Source organism: Salvelinus alpinus, chromosome 18, assembly GCF_045679555.1.
Source record: "Salvelinus alpinus chromosome 18, SLU_Salpinus.1, whole genome shotgun sequence".
NCBI classification, from domain to species: domain Eukaryota; kingdom Metazoa; phylum Chordata; class Actinopteri; order Salmoniformes; family Salmonidae; genus Salvelinus; species Salvelinus alpinus.
The window spans coordinates 45,201,195-45,220,126 of record NC_092103.1 but is presented as its reverse complement, the minus strand read 5'-3'; the positions used below and the strand labels follow the sequence as shown (position 1 = coordinate 45,220,126).

The 18,932-nt window shown below is 43.1% G+C and overlaps 1 protein-coding gene across 3 annotated transcripts in view; it reads right to left on the bottom strand.

Moving 5' to 3' along the window:
* The window catches only part of LOC139544403 (ras-specific guanine nucleotide-releasing factor RalGPS1), a 287,070-nt gene that overhangs the window by 50,274 nt on the left and 217,864 nt on the right, over positions 1-18,932 (bottom strand). For all 3 annotated transcript variants that reach the window (XM_071351449.1, XM_071351451.1, XM_071351450.1), the window contains 2 exons: positions 15,863-16,000; positions 7,538-7,631 (listed from right to left, as the gene is read on the bottom strand). In XM_071351449.1, coding sequence (XP_071207550.1) covers positions 7,538-7,631; positions 15,863-16,000 — 232 coding nt within the window. The remainder of the gene's footprint in view (positions 1-7,537; positions 7,632-15,862; positions 16,001-18,932) is intronic.

Below are 18,932 nucleotides of genomic sequence, written 5' to 3'. Positions count from 1 at the left end.
AGGCTGAGTCGGGGTCACTTCACCTTGGAGGATCGCAGACAACCGTCACTATGGTTACCACATTGGAACCCCCTCCACCGGGTCCGGATGGTTACCACAACCGTCACCACGAAACTGCCGCCCCCCCCCAAACCCACCGGTCTCCTCCCCTCCCTCCCTCAATGTTTTGGAATGGGGCCATCCCGTTCTATCTGGCCCCCTTCATCCACTGTTCCAATTCCACCAACATCTCTCTCACACGCCAGGAGAGTGTCTGAAACCTCCCCAGGTCACACTTAACAGAAACATAGACAAGCTGTACTGCAGTGGTGGATATGGGAACCAGGTGTGTGTGTTTCCAACAGCTACGGAGGCAGAGTTAGAGGAAGCCGTGAAAGAAATAGAAGTCCCTTTAAAACAGTGGTGAAGCCTGCTACCGACACGGTGTTAAAACAGTGGTGAAGCCTGCTACCGACACGGTGTTAAAGCAGTGGTGAAGCCTGCTACTAACACGGTGTTAAAACAGTGAAGCCTGCTACCGACAAGGTGTTAAAACAGTGAAGCCTGCTACCGACACGGTGTTCAAACAGTGGTGAAGCCTGCTACTAACACGGTGTTAAAACAGTGGTGAAGCCTGAACCGACACGGTGTTAAAACAGTGAAGCCTGCTACCGACACGGTGTTAAAACAGTGGTGAAGCCTGCTACTAACACGGTGTTAAAACAGTGGTGAAGCCTGCTACTAACACGGTGTTAAAACAGTGGTGAAGCCTGAACCGACACGGTGTTAAAACAGTGAAGCCTGCTACCGACACGGTGTTAAAACAGTGGTGAAGCCTGCTACTAACACGGTGTTAAAACAGTGGTGAAGCCTGCTACCGACACGGTGTTAAAACAGTGGTGAAGCCTGCTACCGACACGGTGTTAAAACAGTGGTGAAGCCTGCTACTAACACGGTGTTAAAACAGTGGTGAAGCCTGCTACCGACACGGTGTTAAAACAGTGGTGAAGCCTGCTACCGACAAGGTGTTAAAACAGTGGTGAAGCCTGCTACTAACACGGTGTTAAAACAGTGGTGAAGCCTGCTACCGACACGGTGTTAAAACAGTGGTGAAGCCTGCTACTAACACGGTGTTAAAACAGTGGTGAAGCCTGCTACCGACAAGGTGTTAAAACAGTGGTGAAGCCTGCTACTAACACGGTGTTAAAACAGTGGTGAAGCCTGCTACTAACACGGTGTTAAAACAGTGGTGAAGCCTGCTACCGACAAGGTGTTAAAACAGTGGTGAAGCCTGCTACCGACAAGGTGTTCAAACAGTGAAGCCTGCTACCGACACTGTGTTATTTTACTGATCGACTGCTCGTCATACAGTGGCCTGAAGTTTTGTACCACTGGGCTTCTGATGTTTGTTTTATTGGCACTTCGAGCTGTGGTTCTATCCATGTTGGTTTGTCATATTGGCGCTGCCTGCGCTTCGAGCTGTGGTTCTATCCATGTTGGTTTGTCATATTGGCGCTGCCTGCGCTTCGAGCTGTGGTTCTATCCATGCGGGTTTTCAGTAATATCACTTCGAGCTGTGGTTCTATCCATGTTGGTTTGTCATATTGGCGCTGTCTGCGCTTCGAGCTGTGGTTCTATCCATGCGGGTTTTCAGTAATATCACTTCGAGCTGTGGTTCTATCCATGTTGGTTTTCAGTAATATCACTTCGAGCTGTGGTTCTATCCATGATAACCTCATGAAGGCTGAGAAACATTAACATGTCATAACCATATAATTGGAAAACAGGTCAATAGAAAGATTTATATTGTGTACTGTACACAGGAGACCATGGAAAAGGTTGTGGGAAACAAAATATTTTGATTAAAAAAAATACATATTCTGCTACACATAAAAAGTTCACGGCGCACCACAGCAAAAAAAACATTGGGAAAAAGAACATGAACCAGATGTGTTCCTTGCAGCAAAATACAGCTATATGCACCGTATACATCAAAAGGGGCAATCAGCTTTTTAAACAATAACAAAGCCAAATCCCGCCACTGTTTCTGTAAAAAGCTGAGAGATTGGGCTGGAAAATGTTAAAACACTAATTCATAGAGCCATGGATGCAAGGACTGACTTTCCCCACAATATCAACATTATATACTGAACAAAAATAAAACGTAATATGTAACAATTTCAATGATTTTACTGAGTTACAGTTCATATAAGGACATCTGTCAATTGAAATAAACTCATTAGGCCCTAATCTATGTATTTTATATAACTTGGCAGGGGTGCAGCAATGGGTGGGCCCAATGCATTCCCAGGCCCACCCTGGCTGGGGAGCCAGGCCCAGGCCCAGTCAATCAGAATTCGTTTTTCCCCACAAAAAGTCTTTATTACAGACAAAAATACTCCTCAGTTTCATTAGCTGTCCGGGTGGCTGGTCTCAGATGATCCCGCAGGTGAAGAAGCCAGATGTGGAGGTCCTGGGCTGGCGTGGTTACACATGGTCTGCGGTTGTGAGGACGGTTGGACGTACTGCCAAATTCTCTAAAACGATGTTGGAGGCAGCATTCAGTTATCTGGCAACAGCTCTGGTGGACATTTCTGCATTTTAGCATGCCAATTGCATGCTCCCTCAAAACTTGAGACATCTGTGGCATTGTGTTGGGTGACAAAACTGCACATTTTAAAATGGCCTTTTATTGTCCCCAGCACAAGGTGCACCTGTGTAATGATCATGCTGTTTAATTAGCTTCTTGATATGCCACATCTGTCAGGTGGATGGATTATCTTGGCAAAGGAGAAATGCTCACTAACAGGGATGTAAACTCATTTGTGCACAACATTTGATTTTTTTTTTTTTTTTGTGCGTATAGAAAATTTGGAGGATTTTTTATTTCAGCTCATGAAAAATTGGACCAACACTACATATTGCATTTATATTTATGTTCAGTATAGTTGTATATTTTGAGCCGTGCTCCTAAAAAAGTGTGCAAACGTGTTGTAGAATCTACACCCACAGCTTGCATTCTCCAGAGAAAAAAACAGTTTTAATGCAGTAGTTTGATGCTCTGAAATGCGATAATTTGAGTGACCTGTGAAGGAACATTTTATATTTGTGCTTTTCTAATAACCAATTCGACTGGGTTCATGCAAGTGACTGATTGATCATGCCTGGGAGGAATCCTCACCATCAGTATAAGCAATTTGGAAGTACGCCCAGAACATTGTTTTGAGAACGGAAAGGGATATCTCAGTTTCAAGGTCTCAGCTTGAGGAAAAGAGGCCTCGTGAGGTATTGGTCGGTCACATGCATGAACCAAAAGTTAATGATTAATTAATTATGAATAAATGTAAATCATGCAAATATAACTTGTCTGTGTAAGCAGTGTATAAGAGAACTAACGGGACTGCCCCGGCAGAGCTCCCGACCGACGTGTACTATAGTGCATTACGTTTGTTGGAACCTCTCCAGCTTGCTGATAATAAAGAATGATTCATTTAATATTGACGTCAGGTGTCCCTGGTGGTAATTTCAACGACAGACCCTTCAAAAGTTGCAACACAGAAAAATGGATAAAAGAACAACATAGCCGTAGGTAATAAATACTCTTCACATTAAAATAGTAATACTATTGCCATGTGTTTTTCATTGAGTCCATATTGCAAACAGACAGATATAAGGTTGTCATGACACCGCAATAGTAGCTCATGTTAGGATATGTGAAACAGCCCTCAGAATCTGAAGGCCAACAGATCTGCTGGGGTCCAAGCTGCTCTCAGAATCTGAAGGCCAACAGATCTGCTGGGGTCCAAGCTGCTCTCAGAATCTGAAAGCCAACAGATCTGCTGGGGTCCAAGCTGCTCTCAGAATCTGAAGGCCAACAGATCTGCTGGGGTCCAAGCTGCTCTCAGAATCTGAAGGCCAACAGACCTGCTGGGGTCCGTGTGCATTGTGCCCAGTGTTACATTTAACAAAAGTAACGTGTTAATTTACAATATTACTTTGCATTGTAACGCCTTATATAACACTCGTTATGTTATTTTGCGTTACTTTCACGATACATTCACTAGTTTCTCTTTTCATCTGTGCTTAAATTAGCCAAATACACTGAGTGAACAAAACATTAGGAACACCTGCACTTTCCATGACAGACTGACCAGGTGAAAGGTATGATCCCTTATTGATGTCACATTGATGTCAGTGTAGATGGAGGGGAGGAGAGAGGTTAAAGAAGGATTTTTAAACCTCGAGAAAATTGAGACATGGATTGTGTGTGTGTGTGCAATTCCGAGGGTGAATGGGCAAGACAAGATATGTAAGTGCCTTTGAACTGGGTATGGTAGTAGGTGCCAGGCGCACCGTTTACAGTGTGTCACTGCAATGCTGCTGGGGATTTCTCGCTCAACAGTTTCCCGTGTGTATTAAGAATGGTCCACCACCCAAAGGACATCCAGCCAACGGCAGGCCAGTGGTCGAAAACAGGTCATTGATGAAAGAGGACAGAGGAGGCAGACAATAATTTTAGTTAGTCAACTGACATAATAATAATAATAATGCAGGAAGCATTGGAGTCAACATGGGCCAGCATCCCTATGGAAGGCTTACAAAACCTAGTAGAGTCCATGCTCTGACGAATTAAGTCTGTTCTGAGGGCAAAAGGGGGTGCAACTCAATATTAGGAAGATTCTCCTAATGTTTTGTCCACTCAGTGTACACTGCAAGTCAAACATCTGTACAGATATCCTATCTTTCCATTCAAAATCTTTCTCTCGAACCGCCAGTTCTGGTTAGACCGCACGTACACGGACCCACATGTACACAAAGTAACTATTTTTATATTACCCAGTTTTAAAAAGTAACACGTTACATTACTAGTTACTCAACAACAAAAAAGCAATCCGATTACATAAGATGTTACTTTTGTAAAGACCCTAGCGGCCATATCAAAGTGTTGTGGCGTTTCGGGTGTACCATTGCAAGGTTCTTGAGCGAGAATCGAACTTGGCATCCTAAGGGCAATAGAGATAGACGTGTTACCACACGCTCCAGGGGGCTCTAATCAGTCTTATCAACGACAGGTTGGTTACAGTAGGAATGTAAGGCCTTTACAGCTCAAAGACACCTACCAAGAGAGAGTCTCTCAAAGCAAGCCGGACTTCATATTTAACTCACATCATCAGGAGTGCATATGAGGCTGAGCTCTGACGGTGACTTTTCTTTTCAACAGCTGTGAGATGACACAGCTGTTGAACTACGCTTGTTTTCTATGGCACGGGGATGAGGTTTATGCTCGCAATAATATTTATCTTTACTAGAAAACACGGCTGGGAGTAAAAAAAAAACGTTTCGTGACATGTGCTTTACATTTTCTCCACAAACATATCGTACTTAACTCAAATGTAGCGGGAGAGCGCTGTGCCTGGCGGGCGCCAATGTTAACGTACGCTGTCATCACCCTGGCGGAGGACATCTTCTCTTGGCTAATCACTAATGCCGGGGATCTAAACACCGTCCTCTAGTCTAATGAGCTGTAATCATTTAAAGCTGCCATCTGCAGTTGCTACATTACAAACACTATGTAGCCTCATAACATGGTTCAAACTATAATTTTGATATCATGTATGGTCAGTCCTTGCATCCATAGCTCTGTCTATGAATTTGAGAGTGGTTTCTCCAGCCTCATCAACAGCTTTTTACAGAAACAGGGGTGGGGGGGAAATGCTGTGTTATCGTTTAAACTTCTGATTGCCCCTTTAAATCATCCCTTTTGTATAGAGAGGAGCGGCGGCCTCTCCATCTCTTTGACGTCTAGAACAGAGAGTGAGACAGAGACTGTCATGCTAGATTGTCTACAGTGCAGTAGACCACAGTGAATGTTCACTAGTTTCATTTGTACAGTGTTCATATTCTGGACACTAGTTTTATTGTACAGTGTTCATATTCTGGACACTGGTTTCATTTGTACAGTGTTCATATTCTGGACACTAGTTTTATTGTACAGTGTTCATATTCTGGACACTAGTTTTATTGTACAGTGATCATATTCTGGACACTAGTTTCATTTGTACAGTGTTCATATTCTGGACACTAGTTTTATTGTACAGTGTTCATAATCTGGACACTAGTTTTATTGTACAGTGTTCATATTCTGGACACTAGTTTTATTGTACAGTGTTCATAATCTGGACACTAGTTTTATTGTACAGTACAGTGTTAGTGTTCTGGACACAAAGGGAGCAGAATATTGATTTAGAAACCTGGTTGTGTGGGGTTAGATTACTTCTCAGACCACTTTGTCATCATTACTGGGTCATGCCAACTCCTTCTGCCCAGGACACACTAATGTCATCACTTCTGAAAAACCAAACAATGGTCCCATACTACCCTAATAAAGGACTTGGAGATGAAGACTTCATAGTTCATAGTGATCACTTCATGGTGGTAAGAATTTCAATGAAACTGTCCCTTGTACTGCAGTCCTTCACGTAGTAACAGATCAAATCAAAGTTTATTTGTCACGTGCGCCAAATACAACAGGTGTAGACCTTACAGTGAAATGCTTACTTACAGGCTCTAACCAATAGTGCGAAAAAAAAGGTGTGTGTGTGGGTAAGTAAAGAAATAAAACAGTAAAAAGACATTTGAAAATAACAGTAGCAAGGCTATATACAGACACCGGTTAGTCAGGCTTATTGAGGTAGTATGTACATGTAGATATGGTTAAAGTGACTATGCATATATGATGAACAGAGAGTAGCAGTAGCGTAAAAAGAGGAGTTGGCGGGTGGTGGTTGGTGGTTGGTGGGACACAATGCAGATAGCCCAGTTAGCCAATGTGCGGGAGCACTGGTTGGTCTGGCCCAATTGAGGTAGTATGTAAATGAATGTGACTATGTGACTATGCATAAAGTGACTATGCATATAAGATAAACAGAGAGAAGCAGCAGCTAACATAGGCTTCAGTAGTTCAGATCCCACATGCTTTTTGTTACGGCTTTTCATTTTATGACGAAAATAAACCTAATCCTGCAACCCTCGAAGTAAATCCAATGTTATCAATGAAAACAATTTCCAGCAGGTTTTATTAGCCCTAATATTTACTAGCCTAATTAAAATGTCTGGAGGACACGTTGACGTTACACTGTGTTGATATAATTACAACAAATTCTGAGCGAGCAGACTGCCGACCACCGAAAAATTCAGTCGCAAAAAAAAGACTGGCTCCAAAACGAAACGATCCATAATATTCCATCTTGGGACTCCCCCGGTCAGTCCCAGCAGTGCATGTCTTTCACAGTTGAGCTCATGGAGCCCGGCTCCGGCTTTAAATCAAGCCCCCGTTAGAAGTGCTGCGCTTCCGGGCCCACGCTTGGTCGCGCTCCCTCAAGGCAGACTCTGTATCTACAACCTTGCCTGAAGAACTCATTAGAGCCACTGGAGGAATGAGCTCCCCTGTCATGATGCACAGCCCCCCCCCCGCGCGCGTGTGTGTGTGTGTGTGTGTGTGTGTGTGTGTGAGAAAGGTATGTTGGTGGGCGTGACGGGGGGGCGGACTCCCACTTACTTGAAGTTGTCGTCCTCTACGAACTTCTGAAGCTCCTCGATATAGCGCACGGACATTAAATACTTCTGAACGTGGGGGAGGGTCACCAGGTGATCTGTGAAGGGGGGAAGTGGTATGGGGGAGGGAGAGAGGGTAGCAGGAAGACAAAAAACAGACAGTAAGACCAGAGAGACCAAGAGAGAGACAGACAGTGAGAGAGAGACGGTTTGGAACACTTCATTGTCTTCCTCTTATGTGTTATTTGTTGAGCTACATTTACTGCAACACGGATAGCAGTATCTCCTCCTAACCCCTCCCATCGGCAACAGTCTCCTAACCCCTCCCATCGGCAACAGTCTCCTAACCCCTCCCATCGGCAACAGTCTCCTAACCCCTCCCATCGGCAACAGTCTCCTAACCCCTCCCATCGGCAACAGTCTCCTAATTCCTCTAATCAGCAGCACTCTACTTCTAACGCAAATTAACATCTGAGAAGTCTGGGTAATCCTTCCCCCGTTCTCTCCTCAAAGTCTGGTCCGAGTGAAGCAAATGGCTAGCGCCTAGCCGGCAGTACGTGAGAGACATGACGTGTAAGCTCTGGGGGCGAACACTGAGCGGTTTGGTTGTTGCATTTTAATGCTGTTACCAGCTGTCGTAGGGAGTTAAGGTTGTACATGTGTGCATTTCAGCCCCATGCGGTTGCCATCTTGTTCGGGCCCTGGGGAAGTTCTCGGAACCTCGCTGGCATTGGCCTTGCCGCTCATCTCTGTGTGCGTCGATGAGGGATTTACTTTATTTAAACCAACTCCGCTAACAATGCTGCCATGGCAGCGAGGCCAACTACAACTGGAATTAATAACCTGCCCTTCGTTTCACTGTGCTTGTTCTTTACTCTGCACAACATTTCATATACACTGTAAAAGTCTTATGCCAGGCCAGGATTTGATGGGCTTTCATAAACATTATTGCAACACTTTCAGGGTTCATGAGCTCAGTCTTGTTGCAGTAGAAGAGACATCTTGGATCTGAGATCTGATCCGCAGTTCCAATGTAGAAATGAGGAGTAAACATGTGCTTGCTCTTGCCAGTGTTGCCTAACTAAAAGTATCTTCAAAGCAGGCAAACTACAGATGATGTACATGCAAGGACAGCAGGACTACCATCATACAGGCTTGAGGGAACATTCATATCGTTTAACACTAGAACCCGCGCCTGGCCTTTCGGTCTATCAGTACCCTCTAGAGAATGTTGAGAAAGTTGCCGGGCGTTCCTTTAGCATATGCATCAGATATCAATATAAAAAAATAACAATAGTTATTTGTTTACATAGAGTCGAGGATATGTTTTGTATAATTCTACAAAGTCACAGAAAAAGCGTAGGCCTATAACTTAGTTTCGTTTCTATTATGATAAAAACATCACAGTGTAGTCCATTTGATCAACTTTACTTGTAGATTTGATTAGTAAGAGAGTTCTAGTAACTAATAAAGTCCAGTTACAGCTTCTTTTGACAAAGTAGAAACTAAAAAGATAATATAACCCGTCAGGTGTGCAGGTGAAATTATTTCCAGTATTCCTAAAGAGAAGCACCAGTGCATAAACAATTGTAAATTATGAATATCATAAATAAATATTTGTGGAAATATATTCATGACAAGATATAAAAAGTAATTTGTTGACTGTATCAGACACCATTGTGCTATTATACCCAGTGTCTTCACGAATTAATCAAATCTAGTCTTTCTTTACGCTTTTTGGGTCCACAGTCATCACACATCGTCGGCGCTTTGTGCGAGCAAGCCCCACAAACAAATTGGTTGTACTGCACACAGTTTTCATGAATTTTGAGAGTTATTTGACAAAGGTAAGTGTCATAGAAACTGCAGAACATGCTCTTTCAGCTACTATTTAGAAATCTAAATATTTGACTTTGAAGGAGGATTTGATAAAGTGATGCTCCTTTCCCTGCCTCTGTCAATTACAAGATGCCGCCCATCTCCTCATGTACAATTTGACAACTGCTAGGCCTAATATTGTCACTCACCAGATTGTCAATTTAATCTTGTCTATATATATATACAGTGGGGAGAACAAGTATTTGATACACTGCCGATTTTGCAGGTTTTCCTACTTACAAAGCATGTAGAGGTCTGTAATTTTTATCATAGGTACACTTCAACTGTGAGAGACGGAATCTAAAACAAAAATCCAGAAAATCACATTGTATGATTTTTAAGTAATTAATTTGCATTTTATTGCAAGACATAAGTATTTGATCACCTTCCAACCAGTAAGAATTCCGGCTCTCACAGACCTGTTAGTTTTTCTTTAAGAAGCCCTCCTGTTCTCCACTCATTACCTGTATTAACTGCACCTGTTTGAACTCGTTACCTGTATAAAAGACACCTGTCCACACACTCAATCAAACAGACTCCAACCTCTCCACAATGGCCAAGACCAGAGAGCTGTGTAAGGACATCAGGGATAAAATTGTAGACCTGCACAAGGCTGGGATGGGCTACAGGACAATAGGCAAGCAGCTTGGTGAGAAGGCAACAACTGTTGGCGCAATTATTAGAAAATGGAAGAAGTTCAAGATGACGGTCAATCATCCTCGGTCTGGGGCTCCATGCAAGATCTCACCTCGTGGGGCATCAATGATCATGAGGAAGGTGAGGGATCAGCCCAGAACTACACGGCAGGACCTGGTCAATGACCTGAAGAGAGCTGGGACCACAGTCTCAAAGAAAACCATTAGTAACACACTATGCCGTCATGGATTAAAATACTGCAGCGCACGCAAGGTCCCCCTGCTCAAGCCAGGGCATGTCCAGGCCCGTCTGAAGTTTGCCAATGACCATCTGGATGATCCAGAGGAAGAATGGGAGAAGGTCATGTGGTCTGATGAGACAAAAATTGAGCTTTTTGGTCTAAACTCCACTCGACGTGTTTGGAGGAAGAAGAAGGATGAGTACAACCCCAAGAACACCATCCCAACCGTGAAGCATGGAGGTGGAAACATCATTCTTTGGGGATGCTTTTCTGCAAAGGGGACAGGACGACTGCACCGTATTGAGGGGAGGATGGATGGGGCCATGTATCGCGAGATCTTGGCCAACGACCTCCTTCCCTCAGTAAGAGCATTGAAGATGGGTCGTGGCTGGGTCTTCCAGCATGACAACGACACGAAACACACAGCCAGGGAAACTAAGGAGTGGCTCAGTAAGAAGCATCTCAAGGTCCTGGAGTGGCCTAGCCAGTCTCCAGACCTGAACCCAATAGAAAATCTTTGGAGGGCGCTGAAAGTCCGTATTGCCCAGCGACAGCCCCGAAACCTGAAGGATCTGGAGAAGGTCTGTATGGAGGAGTGGGCCAAAATCCCTGCTGCAGTGTGTGCAAACCTGGTCAAGAACTACAGGAAACGTATGATCTCTGTAATTGCAAACAAAGGTTTCTGTACCAAATATTAAGTTCTGCTTTTCTGATGTATCAAATACTTATGTCATGCAATAAAATGCAAATTAATTACTTAAAAATCATACAATGTGATTTTCTGGATTTTTGTTTTAGATTCCGTGTCTCACAGTTGAAGTGTACCTATGATAAATATTACAGACCTCTACATGCTTTGTAAGTAGGAAAACCTGCAAAATCGGCAGTGTATCAAATACTTGTTCTCCCCACTGTATATATTGTCTATATCTCTTATTATGTGTAAAGTTCGTTTTGGTTTAGTTAGGGTGTAGTTTGTCATCCATGTGTCATTCATTCAGTGGGCTGTCATTGTTTGCTTCCCTGTATAGAGTCAAGGAGATCTTTTGCATTATTCTAGTTTCGGTGTAGTTTCGGTGTTGTTTGGGTGTAGTTTCAGTGTAGTTTCGGTGTAGTTTGGGTGTAGTTTCAGTGTAGTTTCGGTGTTGTTTGGGTGTAGTTTCAGTGTAGTTTCGGTGTTGTTTGGGTGTAGTTTCAGTGTAGTTTCGGTGTTGTTTGGGTGTAGTTTCAGTGTAGTTTCGGTGTTGTTTGGGTGTAGTTTCAGTGTAGTTTCGGTGTTGTTTGGGTGTAGTTTCAGTGTAGTTTCGGTGTTGTTTGGGTGTAGTTTCAGTGTAGTTTCGGTGTAGTTTCGGTGTAGTTTCGGTGTAGTTTCGGTGTTGTTTGGGTGTAGTTTCGGTGTAGTTTCAGTGTAGTTTCGGTGTAGTTTGGGTGTAGTTTCAGTGTAGTTTCGGTGTAGTTTCGGTGTAGTTTCGGTGTAGTTTCGGTGTTGTTTGGGTGTAGTTTCAGTGTAGTTTCGGTGTTGTTTGGGTGTAGTTTAGTTATTCTAAAGGACTATTGCAACATTTAGCATAGTTTCGTTTCCCTTACAATACATTTGATTAGTAATAGAGTTATAGTAAATCAAACAGTCCTATAACAGCTTCTGTTTACAAAGGTGTGCAGTCAAATTATTTGCTGCTTATAAATAGGCATAACAAACTCATCATTACACTATTGCGTCTCAAAATTAAATCAACCTCGTCACCCTCCATATTTTCAGTTCAGTAATTTGAATTAATTTGTGAAGTAATGTGCACAATTATCACCATTCATCCATTTGTCATTCATTCAGTGAGGAGAGAGAGACTCATTAGCGCCACATTGGCTGGGTACCAACATCCTACAGCACATTGTCTCGGAGCCTGGCTGGGTACCAACGTCCTACAGCACATTGTCTTGGAGTCTGGCTGGGTACCAACATCCTACAGCACATTGTCTTGGAGCCTGGCTGGGTACCAACGTCCTACAGCACATTGTCTTGAAGCCTGGCTGGGTATCAACGTCCTACAGCACATTGTCTTGGAGCCTGGCTGGGTACCAACGTACTACAGCACATTGTCTTGGCGGTGTTAAATTGGAAATGGGTGCGGGAAAAAACTGTAAAAAGGCTCTAAATACTTTTCAGTTAGTAATAAAAAAAATCTGACAAATGAGATGTGTAAAATACAAACATTTAGGGAAAGGCAGGGAAGGAGCAGGACAGATTTTTGGGGGGTAATTTTAACCCAGTTTTTCTCCCCAACTTTGTGATTACAATCTTGTCTCATCACTGCAACTCCCCAATGGGCTCGGGAGGCGAAGGTTGAGTCATGCGTCCTCCGAAACATGACCCGCCAAACTGCTCTTTTTAGCACCCGCAAGCTTAACCCGGAAGCCAACTGCACCAATGTGTCAGAGGAAACACTGTTCAACTAATGACCGGAAGTCAGCCCGCAGGCGCCTGGCCCGCCACAAGGAGTCACTAGAGTGCGATGAGCCAAGTAAAGCCCCCCGGTCAAACCCTCCCCTAACACGGACGATGCTGGGCCAATTGTGCGCCACCCTATGGGACTCCTGGTCACGGCCGGGATTGAACCCCAGGCTGTAGTGATGCCACAACACTGCGATGCAGTGCCTTAGACCGCTGCGGCACTCAGGATTCTTTTCTTTACAAAATCAAACGTCAGTGGCAGTTGGCGGTTCTAGTGTTAACACTATTATGCTGACCCGAATCAAACTGTGCTGGATCTGATACGTCCTTTCCAGCAACTACGGCGGATGCATCCAGGCCAGTGCAGTACAGTTTACCTCAGTTGGGCTCAGTAGTTTGAAAAACCCTTAATCGATAAGAGATTATTTTAGATTTGAGGGTGTCTGTGGGTGATTGTGGCTGAGGGGGTGAAGCTGACAATAAGGAAACCCTTCACTAACTGGTATATACTAAACACAGCAAAAAAAGATACGTCCCTTTTTCAGGACGTCTTTCAAAGATAATTCGTAAAAATCCAAATAACTTCACAGATCTTAATTTTAAAGGGTTTAAACACTGTTTCCCATGCTTGTTCAATGAACCATAAACAATTAATGAACATGCACCTGTGGAACGGTCATTAAGACACTAACAGCTTAACTTAGGACACTAAAGAAGCCTTTCTACTGACTCTGAAAAACACCAAAAGAAAGATGCCCAGGGTCCCTGCTCATCTGCGTGAATGTGCCTTAGGCATGCTGCAAGGAGGCATGAGGACTGCAGACGTGGCCAGGGCAATAAATTGCAATGTCCTGTCATGATGTGGCCCTTTCTGGGTATAGATCATAGCTTCTCACTCTCTCCTACACCCAGGCTCTGTTATCTAAATTCCTGGCGGAGATTCTCTCCCCCTTTTCATGCAGTATGGAGAGAGAGTAGAACAAAAGGAACTCCCGCCAAATTCTACTACATTACAGAATTTGAGACTGGAAAAATATCCATATTTTGGAGAATGTGTAAATGGTCGGTGGAGAAGCCATCTACGACCCGGTCCGTTTTGTTTCATGTTTGTGACCTCATGAAAGATAAAACAGCCACATTACCCTAACTCTGTTTATACAGGTGCCTCCGTTATGAGGTTTGCATCTAATTATTGTATACAATGAATGAGTAAAGATGAAACAATTTGTGAAATTATGTAATATTAAACCTTTAATGGGAGATAATTATAATTCCCTTTAAAGTTGAACTAAGTCATTGGCCCGCCCCCGTGAGCACAGACATGATCACACGTCATCGAAAGAAAAATAGTAAAGGCTGGGTTCGTGCAGATAACCAACAATTTACGACATTTGGAATGAGACTGACGTGATGTAAAGGATAATTCATTAATAAAAATACTAATTGATCAGATATTAAAATATCTGAAAGTTATATTAGGAAAATTATAACTTTGTAATCTGAAGATTATCCTTGGTGCCTCGACTTCCTAGTTAAATTACATTTACATGATTAGTTTAATCACGTAATAATAATAACAGAGAATTGATTTTGATAAAATAACAGTCTTCACTTTAAATGATGCCAAAGACACGACGGTCTGAGACGCCTAAGACTTAGGACACTAAAGAGGCCTTTCCACTGACTCTGAAAAACACCAAAAGAAAGATGCCCATGGTCCCTGCTCATCTGCGTGAATGCAAGGCATGGTGCAAGGAGGCACGAGGACTGCAGATGTGGCCAGGGCAATAAATTGCAATGTCTGTACTGTGAGATGCCGAAGACAGCGCTACAGGGAGACAGGACGGACAGCTGATCGTCCTCGCAGTGGCAGACCACGTGTAACAACACCTACACAGGATCGGTACATCCGAACATCACACCTGCGGGACAGGTACAGGATGGCAACAACAACTGCCCTAGTTACACCAGGAACGCACAATCCCTCCATCAATGCTCAGACTGTCCGCAATAGGCTGAGAGAGGCTGGACTGAGGGCTTGTAGGCCTGTTGTAAGGCAGGTCCTCACCAGACATCACCGGCAACAACGTCGCCTATGGGCACAAACCCACCGTCGCTGGACCAGACGGGACTGGCAAAAAGTGCTCTTCACTGACGAGTCGCGGTTTTGTCTCACATGGGGTGATGGTCGGATTCGCATTTATTGTCGAAACTAATGAGCGTTACACCGAGGTCTGTACTCTGGAGCGGGATCGATTTGGAGGTTGAGGGTCCGTCATGGTCTGGGGTGGTGTGTAACAGCATCATCGGACTGAGCTTGTTGTCATTGCAGGCAATCTCAACACTGTGCGTTACAGGGTAGACATCCTCCTCCCTCATGTGGTACCCTTCCTGCAGGCTCATCCTGACATGACCCTCCAGCATGACAATGCCACCAGCCATACTGCTCGTTCTATGCGTGATTTCCTGCAAGACAGGAATGTCAGTGTTTAGCCATGGCCAGCAAAGAGCCCGGATCTCAATCCCACTGAGCACGTCTGGGACCTGTTGGATCAGAGGGTGAGGGCTAGGGCCATTCCCCCCAGCAATGTCCGGGAACTTGCAGGTGCCTTGGAGGAAGGGTGGGGTAACATCTCACAGCAAGAACTGGCAAATCTGGTGCAGTCCATGAGGAGGAGATGCACTGCAGTACTTAATGCAGCTGGTGGCCACACCAGATACTGACTGTTACTTTTGATTTTGAACCCCCCTTTGTTCAGGGACACATTATTCAATTTATCTTAGTCACATGTCCATGGCACTTGTTCAGTTTACGGTTCGGTTGTCGAATCTTGTTATGTTCATACAAATATTTAAGTTTGCTGAACTATAAACAGAGTTGATAGTGAGAGGACGTTTCTTTTTTGTGGTGAGTTTATATAGCCTTCTGTCGCTGAAACAAGTCTGTTGGTTTCACCTCTGCTGCTGCTAACATGCATAGAATAACTGATCTAACATACCATATAGCGGGCTTTCCTTCTTTTCACCATGTATTACTTAACCTGGCATCCGTTGAGCACAACAATATATTTTTGCGTGGCGAAGCTGACTTGTCTGTAAAAATGAGGGAAATGTTGTACTCTTACCATATTTACAGGACATCTGCAGGTCAGAGATCACCCTCAGCAAATTGTTCATCTGATTGGTCCTCTGCTCGGTCTCGATGATGCTATCCGACGCCGGATAGGCCGAGTCGATGTAGATCATGTCCAATAGGTAGATGCCTGAAGGGGGAGAGGGGAGGGACCAGAGGAAGGGAAGGAGTTAGTCAGATCCTGTGCCCAGCTTCATTAATATTAATTGTGACAGACATACAGTATCTTGGTTAGATAAGTATTCATACATGTTTGAATCACCTTTGGCAGCGATTACAGCTGTGAGTCTTTCTGGGTAAGTCTAAGAGCTTTGCACACCTGGATTGTACAATATTTAAAATTCTTCAAGCTCTGTCAAGTTGGTTGTTGATCATTGCTAGACAGACATTTTCAAGTATTGCCACAGATTTTCAAGCCGATTTAAGTCAAAACGGTAACTAGGCCACTTAGGGATATTCAATGTTGTCTTGGTAAGCAACTCCAGTGTATATTTGGCCTTGTGTTTTAGGTTATTGTCCTGCTGAAATGTGAATTAATCTCCAGCCACCACCATTCTTGAAAATATGAAGAGTGGTACTCAGTGATATGATGTGTTGGATTTGCCCCAAACATAACGCTTTGTATTCAGGACAAAGTGAATTTCTTTGACACATTTTTTTGCAGTATTACTTTAATGCCTTATTGCAAACAGGATGCATGTTTTTTAATATTTGTTATTCTGTACAGGGTTCCTTCTTTTCACTCGGTAAATTAGGTTAGTATTGTAGAGTAACTACAATGTTGTTGATCCATCCTCCGATTTCTCCTATCACAGCCATTAAACTCTGTAACCGCTTTTAAAAAAAAATCACCATTGGCCTCATGGTGAAATCCCTGAGCGATTTCCTTCCTCTCCAGGAACTGAGTTAGGAAGGACACCGGTATCTTTGTAATGACTGGGTGAATTGATACCATCCACATAATACAATTAACAACTGCACCAATAAAGAATATTTATTTTATAATAAAAAATAAATCAATTATGAAATAGCGCCCCCTTCTGTGCACATTCGGTAATACCGTATAACCCGGTATGGTACAGAAACGGTATGAACATCTTCATACCACCCAACCATATTGAGGAGCTGTGTTGACTACTGGGGCGTGTCACTCCTCTTAGTCCAGCTCAAACCACATTATTCCACTAAAGTCTTATGTTGTACGGCTGCTTGGTTTTCCATTCAACTTTCCTCCTAAACTTAACCTGGTTGAACCAGACTGAAACGCTGTGCTCAGTGCTTTAACCAGGCTATCTTAACCTGGTTGAACCAGACTGAAACCCTGTGCTCACAGTGCTTTAACCAGGCTATCTTAACCTGGTTGAACCAGACTGAAACGCTGTGCTCAGTGCTTTAACCAGGCTATCTTAACCTGGTTGAACCAGACTGAAACCCTGTGCTCACAGAGCTTTAACCAGGCTATCTTAAGCTGTCCGTGGACATCACATACTGTTGTGTACAGTACTCTTTAGTCTTGTGAGACTGTTGGCTACCTTTACATACCTTTAGTTCATATAGGCTCTTTGTTCCAGACGTGTCTGTTGTCAACCTTTAGTTCATATAGACTCTTTGTTCCAGACGTGTCTGTTGTTAACCTTTAGTTCATATAGACTCTTTGTTCCAGACGTGTCTGTTGTTAACCTTTAGTTCATATAGACTCTTTGTTCCAGACGTATCTGTTGTTAACCTTTAGTTCTTATAGACTCTTTGTTCCAGACGTGTCTGTTGTTAACCTTTAGTTCATATAGACTCTTTGTTCCAGACGTGTCTGTTGTTAACCTTTAGTTCATATAGGCTCTTTGTTCCAGACGTGTCTGTTGTCAACCTTTAGTTCATATAGACTCTTTGTTCCAGACGTGTCTGTTGTTAACCTTTAGTTCATATAGACTCTTTGTTCCAGACGTGTCTGTTGTTAACCTTTAGTTCTTATAGACTCTTTGTTCCAGACGTGTCTGTTGTTAACCTTTAGTTCTTATAGACTCTTTGTTCCAGACGTGTCTGTTGTTAACCTTTAGTTCTTATAGACTCTTTGTTCCAGACGTGTCTGTTGTTAACCTTTAGTTCTTATAGACTCTTTGTTCCAGACGTGTCTGTTGTTAACCTTTAGTTCTTATAGACTCTTTGTTCCAGACGTGTCTGTTGTTAACCTTTAGTTCTTATAGACTCTTTGTTCCAGACGTATCTGTTGTTAACCTTTAGTTCTTATAGACTCTTTGTTCCAGACGTGTCTGTTGTTAACCTTTAGTTCATATAGACTCTTTGTTCCAGACGTGTCTGTTGTTAACCTTTAGTTCATATAGACTCTTTGTTCCAGACGTGTCTGTTGTTAACCTTTAGTTCATATAGACTCTTTGTTCCAGATTAGTCTGTTGTTAACCTTTAGTTCATATAGACTCTTTGTTCCAGACGTGTCTGTTGTTAACCTTTAGTTCTTATAGACTCTTTGTTCCAGACGTGTCTGTTGTTAACCTTTAGTTCATATAGGCTCTTTGTTCCAGACGTATCTGTTGTTAACCTTTAGTTCTTATAGACTCTTTGTTCCAGACGTGTCTGTTGTTAACCTTTAGTTCATATAGACTCTTTGTTCCAGACGTGTCTGTTGTTAACCTTTAGTTCATATAGACTCTTTGTTCCAGACGTGTCTGTTGTTAACCTTTAGTTCATATAGACTCTTTGTTCCAGACGTGTCTGTTGTTAACCTTTAGTTCTTATAGACTCTTTGTTCCAGACGTGTCTGTTGTTAACCTTTAGTTCTTATAGACTCTTTGTTCCAGACGTGTCTGTTGTTAACCTTTAGTTCATATAGACTCTTTGTTCCAGACGTATCTGTTGTTAACCTTTAGTTCATATAGACTCTTTGTTCCAGACGTGTCTGTTGTTAACCTTTAGTTCATATAGACTCTTTGTTCCAGACGTGTCTGTTGTTAACCTTTAGTTCATATAGACTCTTTGTTCCAGACGTGTCTGTTGTTAACCTTTAGTTCATATAGACTCTTTGTTCCAGACGTGTCTGTTGTTAACCT